At 40.7% G+C, this 13,694-nt stretch overlaps 1 protein-coding gene across 23 annotated transcripts in view; it reads left to right on the forward strand.

Moving 5' to 3' along the window:
• mark3a (MAP/microtubule affinity-regulating kinase 3a) overlaps nucleotides 1–13,694 on the forward strand; it is a 75,831-nt gene that overhangs the window by 22,838 nt on the left and 39,299 nt on the right. For all 23 annotated transcript variants that reach the window (XM_074691548.1, XM_074691552.1, XM_074691551.1 and 20 more), the window contains exons 4-6: nucleotides 3,146–3,194; nucleotides 5,442–5,507; nucleotides 12,205–12,275. In XM_074691548.1, coding sequence (XP_074547649.1) covers nucleotides 3,146–3,194; nucleotides 5,442–5,507; nucleotides 12,205–12,275 — 186 coding nt within the window. The remainder of the gene's footprint in view (nucleotides 1–3,145; nucleotides 3,195–5,441; nucleotides 5,508–12,204; nucleotides 12,276–13,694) is intronic.

Consider the following 13,694-nt stretch of genomic DNA (forward strand, 5'->3'; position numbering starts at 1 on the left):
TTTGTTCATTCTGATAAAAAACTAAATATTCCCACACTGGGACTGTGGCAGGCGGCTTAAGAACCGTATCTTTGGTGCCATCACTCATATTAGTGTGTGTTTCCTCCTTACCCCTCAGGACGCTCGCTTCAGCTCTCTCCGTGTGTACACGCGAGCAGCCCCGTCTTCACCCCAAAGATCGAATTTTTGACAGATGCTCACTCCACTATAAATCCGCTAAATCTGCTATAGAACCTATGCACCCCGATGTTAGGAAAGATAGACGTAGTGAGCCATCTTCTCATTCAGCCTCTTTGGTGGAAAGAGAGGAGGAAAACAAACATGCATGCACGTGTCAGTTTATCGAGGCTGGAAGACTTACCGAGGAGGTTTTTATTTATCGTTCGGTTCATTGATTTATTGATTATCGTGACTAATCTAACCATAACCAAACTGTACTGATCCGAACTCTACTGATCCATACTGGTGGATCAGTAGAGTTCACAGCTTTAGCCTCTGTTAGCTTCAGGAGAAATTCAGGTCATGTGCACCATGCAGGTCTTGATTTATTTACCAGCTCTGTTTACATTGAATCAATATATTAACCCTCTCAGAAAAGCAACATTTTCTGTGTAATTCCTTCTGGTTTTCCACTTAGGCTTTTAATTCAGGATTTAAAAAGTCTGGGATCTCACCTGTCTGTCGTTTAAGTTAAGAAAGGAAGGAACCAGCTCAGAAACTGGCCTGGTTGTTTTGTAGTATGTACCCATAAGTCATTCACACGTCCCTGTGGAATATGTTTGATGAATAAACAAAAGATTAACTTGTTAAACAAGATGCCTCGGCTGCATGATTCGTCAAAGCTGAAGCTGAATCTGTTTTGGGGGAAGTGGGGACCTCTGCATGTGCACAGCTATACCAGCTGCCTCATTAAAGATGGATGCCTTTTACATTTTTATGGACGGGAAGAGGGCCGAGGTGTAGTTAACAGAGGATCAATAATAAATAGCACTCAGTTCCTTTTTGTGCCTGGATCAGCGGAAGACTAAAAAGCACTTCTGGCCGTTACAAATCTGCTTGTCTGGTCGGTCTGAATGCTGATGTGGAGGCGAGCGTGTGTTGCCACAGAGTCTCGTTATTAGTGCGGGGGGGCGGTGTGTGTGATGCTGCATGATCCCCCGTCTTCAGAGGCTTCTCTGAGACTGGTTCAAACTGACGCCGTGCTGCAGGAGATCCTGTTTGTGGACATGACGTGAGGGTGGTGACAGAATAATCACATTTCCTTGACGAGCGTGTTGATGTTGGCACAACACAAGAGCCTGTGTTTGGGTTCCTGAACCCATGATCTCCTGTTTTGAGCCGCTGAGTGATGGGGGAACCTGATTATACGTTTCCTCTTCATGAGGAGGAATGTGATCAGGACACAAATATATCCGACGCGCTGCTGGAAGAGCGTCTCACCACCTTTCAAAATTAATGTAATCTGTGTGTTGAAGTCTGAAAACCCATTTAAAGTTGAATTATGGATTGGGTAATGTGTTGTGACCTGGAAAGGCGGTTTAATAAGTAATCAAGTCAAGAGATATCAGAATTAAAATTACATGTCTGCATAAAACATGGGTTCACAGAGTCTGCGGGTAAATGGTGTCAAATTGCTTTAGCTGAGGTTAACAGAGCTAGCATCACTAGCCTCTATCCAACATATCTGTGCTAGTTACTCATTGTTTAGCTCAAGTGGTAACCAAACACAGCAGACAACATTTATCTTCATTTTCTAGACCAGGGGTCTGAAACCTTTACTTTCAAAGTAGACAATTTGCCCCAGCTCACCTGGATTAAAGTCATTCGGGAGCCACAAAGCAGACTGGATCTTCACAATAGAGATAAAAAAAAGCATATGATAGAAATTGGCAAATATTTTTTTGAATAAAAAATTGTATTGTCATAAATTAAACAAGTTTGCAAAATTAATGGAATTTCAACAAGTTGCAAATTTTTTCAAAAATTTTAAGATTTAAAAGAAATGTTCAAAAATTCTAATAAATTGAATTTTCATAAATTTGCCCAAAATTTAAAATTGTTAATGATTAAAAAGATGAAACATTTGTTTAAAAAATTGAGTTTAAAAGTTTGCAAAAATTTGCAGAAATAAAAATGGAAATTTGCAGAATTAAAAAAAATTGATCAAAAATTGTAATTAATTTGAAATTTCATAAATTCACAAAAAAATAAAATTGAATTTCTAAACATTAGTAATTTAAAAAATGCCAAATTGTTTAAAAAAAAAATTGAGTTTAAAAGTTTGCAAAAAATAAAAAAGGAAACTGCAGATTTTTTTTTTTTTTAAATGCAAAATTGTTAAAAAAAAATCAAGTTTAAAAGTTTGCAAGAATTTGTACAAAAAGGAAATTTGTGGAATTAAAAAAAAGATTTTAAAAAAATCTTGGACAAATGTTTTTTTTCTAAATTTGAAGAAGCGTCAAAAAATTGAACGCTACAAAAATGTGCAATCTTCAGAGCTGCAGGTTGCAGACCCCTGGTCTAGTTCCTTATACTGACAAACTGAGCTGTGTTACAAGATGTCACCTGAGACTGTTTAAATCCAGGTAGTAGAGCATTTTAGTATTATGGCTAGAGGCAGGTGGCTTCACTTCAGCTGAAACACAACATACAGTCACATTTCACGCTAACACTGTATAAAGATATAAATCAGCCAATGAATAAATGTGATTAAACATAATGTGAGTTAAATGCTAATGTGTTAGCTCATCTGTGAAAATGATTCTGACTGGAGTCAAGTCCAATGAAATCTTTATAAAGGCAGCGGTTAATGTTTAACCATGAAGACAGCAACCCCCATAATGCCCCAGCTTCTTTACTGTGTTGTTGTTTGGGCGCCATGGCTCAGTGGTTGAGTAGGTGGAAGATCTGGGGTTTGAGCCTATGACCTGTTGTCTACAAAGAGCTTTTGGTGCAGTTTCTGTTATTTATTCGTGGAAATGTGAGACTAGTGTCAGAAACTGTACACTTTGTGTGTTTTTAGGGACTGAGAATATCATTTCATTTTCATTTTTATTTTTATAATGAAACATCAAAAATGTAAATTTGTAAGTCTGGGATTCATTGAACTAAATAATAATTGTGTTTTTTCTGTGTTTTGTTTCAGCTTTTCAGAGAAGTTAGAATAATGAAGATCTTGAATCATCCCAATATAGGTGAGTGGATCTTACACACGGCGACACACTGTCACTTTTTAGACGTCCTACTGTGGACACCAACACATGCACCATGCAAACAGCAGCATACTGCCAGTCTGTGTTTTATCCACATGTCTGAAGCTTTCAGTAATGTTTGTTGAAATTTTATTATTCTTTGTTGACGTTTGGTTCATGCAGAGTTCACAGGTGATTACACGTAAAGTATGAAGAGGGTCAACACTGGCTCTGGTCATGGATGTAAAACCTAAATGATTGACACTTTTGAGATTTTTAGAAGACAGGTGCTAAATTTAAAAAGTCTTTCTTTCAAAGTTATTAAAATATGAGAATTTAAAACCAAAATCATCAACAAACATGATCCTGTGCTGCTCAGAAGTTGGGGAACTTCATACCCAACTCTGGGCTTCTTAATTTAGAGTACATGGAAAGTAAATTAGATTCAAGGATACCAACTTTTTTCATCACGAAACCATTTCACTAACATGTGAAGATTAGAAAATGTGAATATTAATTTTGATATTGTGTATTTTATCTCAACTATCCAGCAAAATTTAAAAAAAAGCCTTCCCAGAAAGAGGTTTGAATCAAAGTTGGAGTAAATATCAACTGTATAAATATATTGACTGTTAGTAATACAAGTGTGCATTGTTCCGTCTCCTTTCAATTGATTCCTTACAATGTGGAAATTCAACAACAGACAGTAATGTACAAAAAAGGATAAGGGCCACTGAATTTTAATATTTTTTAAAAGGTCCATTTTTTTCTGAAATTTTTATTATTATTATTATTATTTTTAATTCAGAGGTTTTGCTGAATTTGTTTTTCTCAGAATTTTGAGAAGATAGTTCGAATTCTGATTTTTTTCTGAAACTAAATATATATATACATTTATGCATAAAAACGACTTTTTGAATGGAAAAAAAATGGACATAGTTATTATAATCTCTATATAATTTGGGATAAACATCGGAATTCTGAGATTTATTCTGACTTTTTTCTCCTATTTTTTTTAAAGGTCCAATTTTTTTTCTTGATTTTTTGTTATTATCATTTTTTCAAGGTCCAATTTCTTTTCTAGAATTTTTATTATTATTATTATTTTTTTTTTATTTAGAGGTTTTGCTGAATTTATTTTTCTCAGAATTTTAAGAAGATAGTTCGAATTCTGATTTCCCCCCCCCCCCAAAATGTATACATTTATGCATAAAAAATGACTTTTTTTAATCTCAGTATTTTGTTTATTTTTTTTTATTTTTTATTTTTCAGAAAAAAAAGATTAAAAAAATTGGACATAGTTATTATAATCTCAGAAATTTTAGAAAAACATCAGAATTCTGAGATTTATTCTGACTTTTCTCAGTGAAAAAAAAAAAAAAAAATTGGACGTATTATTTCCAATGGCCCTTATTTCTTCCATTGTAATAGCAAAAAATGACATATTTTTTTAAGTTTTAGGATAAAGAAAATTAGTGACGAGGTTCAACTTTGCTAAGTGTACCAAACGGAAGGAGAAACTCCTAGTTTAAATACAAAGATCATCAACCAATTATTTTTTATTCAACATAATAATGCTGACTGGTGGTTTCATGAACTGTAGTGGAGTTTAAATGCACAGACTTCCCTCTGAAAGCTCCCATCCAGGCCACAAAAAGTCATTTACTGTTTAAAAAACCATGAAAGTGGTGCAGTAAATTCTCTTAATCAAAAACACACACACATGCCGTCAAACACACGCTCCTGCTGTTAAACACACGCTCACTATGCATATGTGACAGGCCTGCCATGGTGTGTTTGGTTTTGGAGATGGGATTCCCCTCTAATGACTTTTAATTCGTTTCCCGGCGCTCCGTGATGCGCTGTGCAGAAATGTGATTATAATTACCAGAGTGATAGTAAGCACCAGCAGCCGCACGCTCTCCATCTCCTTCTCTCCTCTCGCTCATTGTCTTCATCCCACCTCGTCTATATTTAGCAGAGCAGCCCTGAGCCGCTCATCACACACTCTTTCTACCTTCAAGCTCAACACTCTGCAGTTTATAAAAAAAACAAGTCTTTGAGACAGTACGGTAAATATTGAGTGCTGCCGAGCTCCAACGATCACGACTCTAACAGTCCACGTGACTTCACTTGTCCCCTGTTTCCTTTCTTCAGGCGCCTGTTTGCAACAAATCTTTATTATTGCATCCACCCTCATCTTTTTACACGGCTCGATTTTTAACTCTCTGTCTCTCTGTCTTCTTTCAGTCAAGCTTTTCGAAGTGATTGAGACTGAGAGGACGCTCTACCTGGTCATGGAGTACGCCAGCGGAGGTGAGACTAAATGAAACGATAAACATTCATAGCTGAATTCATTCAAATAAAAAAAGGGGAAGCAGGCACATTCACACACAGATGTACACATTTAGAAGTGTTTGCACAACGACAGGTGCCGGCAGGTATCTCCGGCTGTAAAACAATAAAATGCACAAGTCAAACCTTTATCTCAACGGCTGCTGCACCAAACACCAGTAACAGTCTGAGGATGTCTGTGTGCTCGGTGCAGCTTCCAAGGTCCTGAGTATGATTTATTAACACCCAATGTGACGAATGTGTGCGTTTGAATAATTGATGCACTCTGGGAGCGGCGTACAGTCTGCAGACTTTACTTCTACCTGAAAGGACAAACCCAGAAGGGCAGAAGTCTGAGTGAGCCTCTCTGGTGTTAGAGCGTCTCATGCTGTGGATTTATGACAGAAACTGATGTCACACTCGGACGATAAGGACGTAAAGACGAATGTTCAAATAATCTTTTATTTTATTTTTGTCTATTTTGCAAAACAGCTTTTTATTTTTCCCCAGTTTTGCTTTTAAGACCCTCCATAAATCCTTGACTATCAGCGCCAAAATAGGTCGTCCAGGACCATATTGATTTATGGCAAATAGACTGAGTCCTGGTTATGATGCTACGCTGGCAGGCAAAGTTTAGCATCAAGAAGTAAAATCTGTTTTTCTCTACTGAAAACAATTTCTGTGGTTAATTTTGTAGTGATGCTGGACACTGGAGCCTAACTGTCAGACAGAAAAAGGACAGAAGAGCAGAAGAAAGATAAACAATAAGGAGAGAGGTTACAGGCTAAAGGCTAAGACACAGGAGCTTAAGGCTAAAATACAAGCTAGGGGCTAAAATAAAAGCTAAAGGCTAATGGTGCGGCCACACCAAACGCGAATTTGCGGCGCGATTACATACAAAGTCTATGCAAAGACGCGTTTGGCCGCCGATTCGCCTCTCGCGGCGCGATTCGCGCGTTTGGCGCGGCGAGTTTGGAGCGTTCACGCGTTTGGGCGGTAGACGCGAATTCGCTCGAGTTCAAAATATTCCCCCACGACGTCATTGTTTTGACAACGTTGGGGGGCAACCGCCGCCTGCTCCGGCTCGAACTCCGCCGGAGGATGGAGGAGAAAACAATCTGTGCGGTGTGTCATCATCCAGAGTTATACGATACGACGTGTGTACTCTACAGAGACCAGAAGAACAGGAGCAGGCTTGGTTGAAAGTCTCTGAGGAGACAGGTTTTGAATGTAAGTTCTGAAAACATTCGTTCCCAGCTGGATTTGCTTGCACGGGCTATCACTGAGTCCGACTGTGTTTTCCTCAGCGGAGTTTTAAGCCTGATAGAGAGGAGAAAAGTGCGGGGCAGGGGCAGAGCCAGGGAAAAGATGGAAGTTCTCTGTGCTCCTCTCTTTCCTCCATCCCTTCATTATCCCCAGGGAGACCTCCGGGAACATGGGTCGGGGGTTCGGGTAGTCGGGGGTAGGCTACGGGGGGTCGGAGGTTCGGGGGATCGGGGATGAGATCGCAGGGAACAGCCAAGCAGGGCTGGTGGATTACCCGGGAGAGGCAGCAGGCATTGATTGTGATCTCCAAAGCTTTCACACACTCTCCTGTCATGCTTTGGAAACCACAGCTCATTGTTTTTCAGATGCTCTTTTGGACTTTCGGTCTTTAAATGAACGAGCTCTCTACTCCGCATGCGCAGTACCGCGCATTCGCGTGTTCGCGCCTCAGCTTGTCAAAAAAGTCCAGCGGCGAGACTCGGGCGTTCACGCGGCGAGTGACAGGCCATTCGCGCGAGTAAATTCGCGTGTTCGCGTTTGGTGTGGCCGCAGCATAAAACGTGTTGGCCAAAGGCTACAACCTGGTGCCAAGGACTAAAACATGGGCTAAGAGCTAAAACATAAGCTTAAGGCTTAAACACAAGCGAGTGGCGAAAACAGGGGCTAAAAGCTAAAACACAAGCAAGTGGGTAAACAAGCGCTTAAGGCTAAAACAAATGAGCCAAAAGCCATAACACAGGCTTAAGCCTTAACACTTGAGCTAAAGGCTAAAACCAGGAGCTAAATGCTAAAACACAAACTAAAGGCTAAACCAGAAGCTAAAGGCTAAAACAGAAGCTAAAGGCTAAGACACAAGCTTAAGGCTAAAACACAAGTTTAGGGCTAAAACACAAGTTAGTGGGTAAAACAAGAGCTTAAGGCCTAAACACAGGCTACAAGCTAAAACACAAGCTTAAAGCTAAAAAACAAGCTAGTGGCTAAAACAAGGAGCTAAAGGCTAAATCACATAAGCCAAAGGCCATAACACAGGCTAAGGCCTAAACACATAAGCTAAAGGCTAAACCAGAAGCTAAAGTTTAAAAAACAAGCTCAAGGCTAAAACAAGGGCCAAAGGCCAAAAAATGGGCTAAAGGCTCAAAAAGGACCTTTAGGCTAAAACACAAACTCAAGGCTTACTCAAGGGCTAAAGGCTAAAACAGGAGGTAAAGATTAAAACGTATGAACTAAAGACTAAAACAGGCTAAAGCCTTAAACATGCTAAAGGCTAAAGCACAAGTTAAAGGCTCAAACACAGTCTAACCTGTTTGTGCTAAAGTTGCCTCCAACCCACTGTCAGCAGTTATTCTGCAGTGGTCTGTTCAAACTTGAGAGTCTATCAATAAAATGAAGAGCCAGGTTACGTTTGCTCTGCTTGGTGAGGTTGGAGTTGGTAGATGAGCTCTGGTAGGACAGAACCAGGATTCACTAACGTTACACAAAGTTTGATACTTTCACCTTAAAACTATAAATGAAATTGTTGCTTTGTTGCTTTGCATCCTGGGAAAAGTTGTCATGAACAAAGAAAAGTTGGGTTAAACAGAGAATCTGCTCTCCAAAACAAATGCACACCTTGGTTAGAATCATGTGATAATAGTGCTCATGGGAAATGGAGTCTCACAGCACATTTAGATTAGAATCAGTGTTTTTAATGAGCACTGAATCAATTTGTCAGCCTGTTTTTTGCACGTTTTCAGATTCAGCACAAAAAAATCATGTCAAGGCTCAGAGAAAATCCACTGAATCTGTTTAACACACATGAAACCCCATCTGGTCCTCAGGTTTCTTAGACTGGAAGTTTTATAACAGGAAGTTGCGGTTGGATTTGTTCATATAAAGACACTTATCTGTCCCATTGAAACCAAGAGAGGGAAGTAAGAGCAAGAAAAACGTGTTGGTCGACTTCTATCAGCTCAGCAGATTTCTGCATGACTGAAACTACAACAAAGTGAAGTGATAACAAAGGGTCAGTCAATCGTTAATATCTTTATTCATTTATTTTGTTAAGCACCATCAAGGTAAAAACACTTTAATCCTCAAAGTGAAGCAGGATCTGTGTGATTCCTCCTGCTAAATGAAGAATAACTGTAATAAAAGGACTGTGTGTCCGTTTTTGCAGCTTCAAGCCAAAGATTTCATTAAAAGCTAAACAGAGGGACAGAAATGTGTGTTTTCCCCTGTGTGTGCACTTCTGCAACTTTGAGTTTACTTTTTCCAGATTTCATTTGGGGGGAGAGCTCGTCGTAATTTGTCATTTCATGCAGCATTACACGTCCCCTCCACCTAAAAGGCTGAGGCTGTTATCGATTTCTTGTAAAGGTCACGCTCATAACGCCGAGCAGAGCGCAGACGGCAAATTGTGGAGAGCCGCTCCCCGAGGAGCAAATCGCATTTCCACTGAGATGGGAGGTCTGATCACACGCACCAGTTGCATTACATCTTAATAAAGTAAATCTAATATTTCATCCAGTTTCACATCGATTTCTGTGGACAGCCGCCCGGCTTCACAGACAAGTCCTGCTCTGATCCACGAAGAAGATGTTCAGCAGCAGTGTGCCTGTCGCAGTTTGAAAATAATGCACTGTTTTGTTAGATTGCAACTTTAATACATCTGTTGGAGTCTGTAGTACAAATTATAATTGAATGCGATGATCCCATCCTGGTATCGATCTAATTTAGACTCAAAAAACTAGATCAGATACCGCTGACGAACGGCAGATCCACAGGACAAATCTACTCAACCCCAGTCTGTGCTCTTTTGTGTTCATCCCTGCATTTTTACTCTTTATTTGCTCAATATTTTGCTTTGCTTTCTATTCACCACTGATCATCATAATTCTCAGTCTCATCCTTGTATTAAAGTGATACTCCGGGATGGAACAAGTGGGGTCCTATCACAAGGTTTAGGGCAGAAATTACCCCTACAGCAGTGTTTTTGTGCAGTAGAAGCCCAAAGCGCTCACACCAAACACCCCCTCCCTGCTCCTCTGCTGGTTTCCTCTGCACTCAGACGGGGCCATATTTTACTTGACCAAAAACACAAATAAACGGACTCCCACCGGAAAAATCTGATATCGGTCTGCATTCACGCTTTATTTAGAGAATTTTCAGCGCGTTGCTTTCACACAAAAACACCGCTAAATAAGGCTCTAGTTCTCATCGTGTCGTAAAACAGCGCTACCTCCGCTGCAGAGCCACAGCTGGCTACGAGGCGCTCGCCGCTTAGTAGTGCTGCACGATCATCGCAATCGCAATCACAATGTCAGCACATGCAATCACGTAATTGCAAAAGAGGTGGGATTGTGCAATTATTTTTAAAAAAGTGTGAAAAAATGAACGTGTTTGTGTGAGTGGTGTGTGTGTCTGTGTGTGTGTGTGTGTGTGACTGAGTAAGAGCGAGCGAGCGTGAGATGACTAATCAGTCACTGTTTCAACTGGTCATGTGACTACCTGCCCCCTGGTACGGCAGGTTAATCAAACAAGATGGAGAACAAAGAAGTAAGCGAGGCGCTTAAGGCGAAAAGAAACTCTTCCTCTGTTGTTTGGTGTTATTTTGGTTACCGGTTGAATGACACAGCAAAAAGATGTAATTTTCAAAACATGCAAAGCAAAAGTGGCATAAAATGTGCCATTTTGAATACAAACAAAACAGTACTGTTGTGCTGTACATTGTTGTTTGTATACAGTAAGTTTGGATATTTTGAGAATTATTACACAATTAAAATCCTCAGTAATCCAGCTCTGCTTTTTCTTGATTTTTCTCCATGATAACCAAGCAAGTCTGTAGACTCATGACACAACTTTTTTTATTAAATCGCAATCGCAATATTCTCCACCTAATCGCCAATTGCACCTTTTCCCCAAATCTTGCAGCACTACCGCTTAGTGTATCAGTCCGCGCGCGCGGCGTGCCAGATATAAACAAACGCAGGTAGTCTGCCAGGACGAAGAGACACGATGAGAACTAGAGCCTTATTTAGCGGTGTTTTTGTGTGAAAGTAACGCGCTGAAAATTCTCTAAATAAAGCGTGAATGCAGACCGATATCAGATTTTTTCAGTGGGAGTCCGTTTATTTGTGTTTTTGGTCAAGTAAAATATGGCCCCGTCTGAGTGCAGAGGAAACCTGCAGAGGAGCAGGGAGGTGGTGTTTGGTGCGAGCGCCCTGGGCTTCTGCTGCACAAAAACACTGCTGTAGGGGTAATTTCTGCCCTAAACCTTGTGATAGGACCCAACTTGTTCCATCCCGGAGCATCACTTTAAAGATAAAATCTGTTTTTGCAGAGAAGCTCAAGTGTCTGTCAAGAACTGGCCCAAGATATTTGAAGGTTTTTACAGTTTCATCAAACTGACCACCAGGTAAAACTGGCTCTATTTTCAGTTCTTGCTTTGTGTGAAAAACACACAATGATTTTTTAGTTGGCTGTCAGGAAACGAAGCTTCAAGGGCCCACAATACACAACCAGAGACTTCAGTCGTCTGTTCAGGTTAATGCAACGTGGAAGTTGCTGACTAACCAGGACAAATGTGAAGTTTTGTCCTTTCCTGATGTAGTATGGTATTTAAATCATGGCACCTCTGCATCGACGTTTCAGGAACTTCACCGGACCAGGAAGTGCTTCAAACTTCCTTTTCCACATTTGTTGTTTATTGGATTTCTTCTTCCTGTGGTTCCCTTTTATTTTTCACTGCACAGGGTGTTCTCATTTCTAAACCAAGATGACAAATTTCACGTTACATTTCTCTGACCGCATCCCATCGAGCAGCACGTTGTGTGTGACCTTTCCCTCTGACACGCAGCGTGTGAGCTGACACACTCCGTCTCCAGCAGGTGAATCAGAGAGCTGCTCTGAGCTGTTGCTTTTCTAGATCTGTAAAGTACGGAAACGAACACTCCGACCGCCTCTGCAGGTCAGCGCTGAGAGAGTGGGAGGGTTTCGAGGATTCAGGAAAAGTGGGGGGGCGGTGTTGTGGCTTGTTATTGTGTTGAGATCCTCTCTTTCTCTGCACACGTAAGCCAGCCACTCGAGTTCAATTAGCACACGAGGGAACGCAGTCACGTTTTGGCTGGAAGTGTGCAGATCTGTGGGCCGAGGGAAGGAGATAGGCGGCAGCTTTGTGCCTGCAGGAGAGGCTCAGTGCGGAGGAAGCAGCATGGCGCTCGCCTCAATATGGTCAGAAAACTCCCTCAAACCAAGCACATGGGTGAAGGTGAGGGGCCAGCTGAGTGGAGGAGTTCATCCTGGAGTTATTTTTACCAGCTTCAGTCATGACTCACGCTGCGTTCCTCTCCACTTTCTTACATTTCCTGACTTTCATTCACTGCGTTTCCGCTGTGTTTTCCTCCTAACGCCGTCTCTCTTTGTGCTCTTTCTGCAGGAGAAGTCTTCGACTACCTGGTTGCACATGGAAGAATGAAGGAAAAAGAGGCCAGGGCTAAATTTAGACAGGTAACCAGCTTTCTCCCCCTGCAGTGTTCTGGTTTCACACCTCTGCTCCTGGCCCAGCCTCTGACGGGTCGCTGTCCTCTGTCCTGCTTCTGGAGCAGGAACCTAAGACTTATGACAAACGTCCAAACCTCCTTCTGTCTCCCTCATTCATCTCTCTGTCACAGTCGGAGCAAAGGCACCAAAAAAAACCTGAGACACTAAATATTTTATGTGTTAGACAAATTTAAAGGCAGCAGAGTTAATCACTGTAAATCAAGACAGTTTTCTGGAAGCAACTACTCATCACTGAGGCTTAAAACATCTTTAAAGTTTTGACAGAGTTTGCTAACTAAAGGCAACTTTTAATTTACTCAAAATTTCAGCTCTGTGCTCTTCTCACAGGAAATTTGAAGCATGCATTTATGGAAACTCTGAACTCTTTTCCATCCATCATCTCATCTCAGTTTGAGGATCGAGGATTATAAGAATTTTTTCAGTCGATCTGGTGTGGCTATTATTTCGTTGTTTCCTGTGAGTCCGTTCAGCAGTAGATAGTCAACCTAACAACATTCACACTCTTTCACCTCTAGAGTTTTAAAATGCTTGAAATGTGATGTGTTGTCGTATAGAGGTGTGAAAAACATCATTATTTCAACTCTAAATAAAAATATTTTTGTTAAAATGAAAATTCACATTTGACGTGAGTTGGAATTAAAATATGTCTTCTGCACCTCCACTGCAGTAGATGGCGCTGTATGCTGCCCATAAACCGTATAGTAAATATAATCTCAAAGAATATTCAAAATATTTTATTCCTAAACGTGATGATGTGGGTTTCAACGCTGTTAGCATCAATGGTTTCTCTCAATTTTTTTGTTTATTTTTTACAGTGTAGCAGACTGATAAAATAATAATCAAAGTCATGTTTTGCAATATATTTTTTTTAATCTTTTTTATTTATGAGTAACCTTGGTTACACCCATAGACTGTATAAAACATGGACGTAGTCTCGCCGACGTCACCCGTCTGTTTCTGAAACAGAAAATGAAGCAGATCGGCTATAGCGGCCATATTGGTAGTGGCAAGGGCTTCGCCTACAGCCATAGGGCGCCTTTTGGTCACGTGACCCTTAGCTGTGCCTCTTATTAGGGGAGCTAGGGATCCTAATACCCTCTGAACGGCCGCGTCAGAAAAAAATTCACCCCCCGTACAGTGGGAGCCGGTTGTAAAATTAGCGACTCATGATGATGTGATGTGTCTCTGTCTCTGACTGGTTGGCCATTCCTGGTCTATGGACATCATCATTCAACTTTTTCACTTGGTCTGGATTCAAAAAGCAAACTAAGAATCACAAACATTGCAAATATCAACATAAATGGCCCAATTTAAAACGAATCAGTGCCCCAAAAGTCGTAAAGAATCAAATCGTATCAAATCAAG

Source organism: Halichoeres trimaculatus, unplaced genomic scaffold (assembly GCF_033239565.1).
Source record: "Halichoeres trimaculatus isolate MK-OKI-2021-1 unplaced genomic scaffold, fHalTri1.1 fHalTri1_scaffold_17, whole genome shotgun sequence".
Lineage (NCBI taxonomy): Eukaryota > Metazoa > Chordata > Actinopteri > Labriformes > Labridae > Halichoeres > Halichoeres trimaculatus.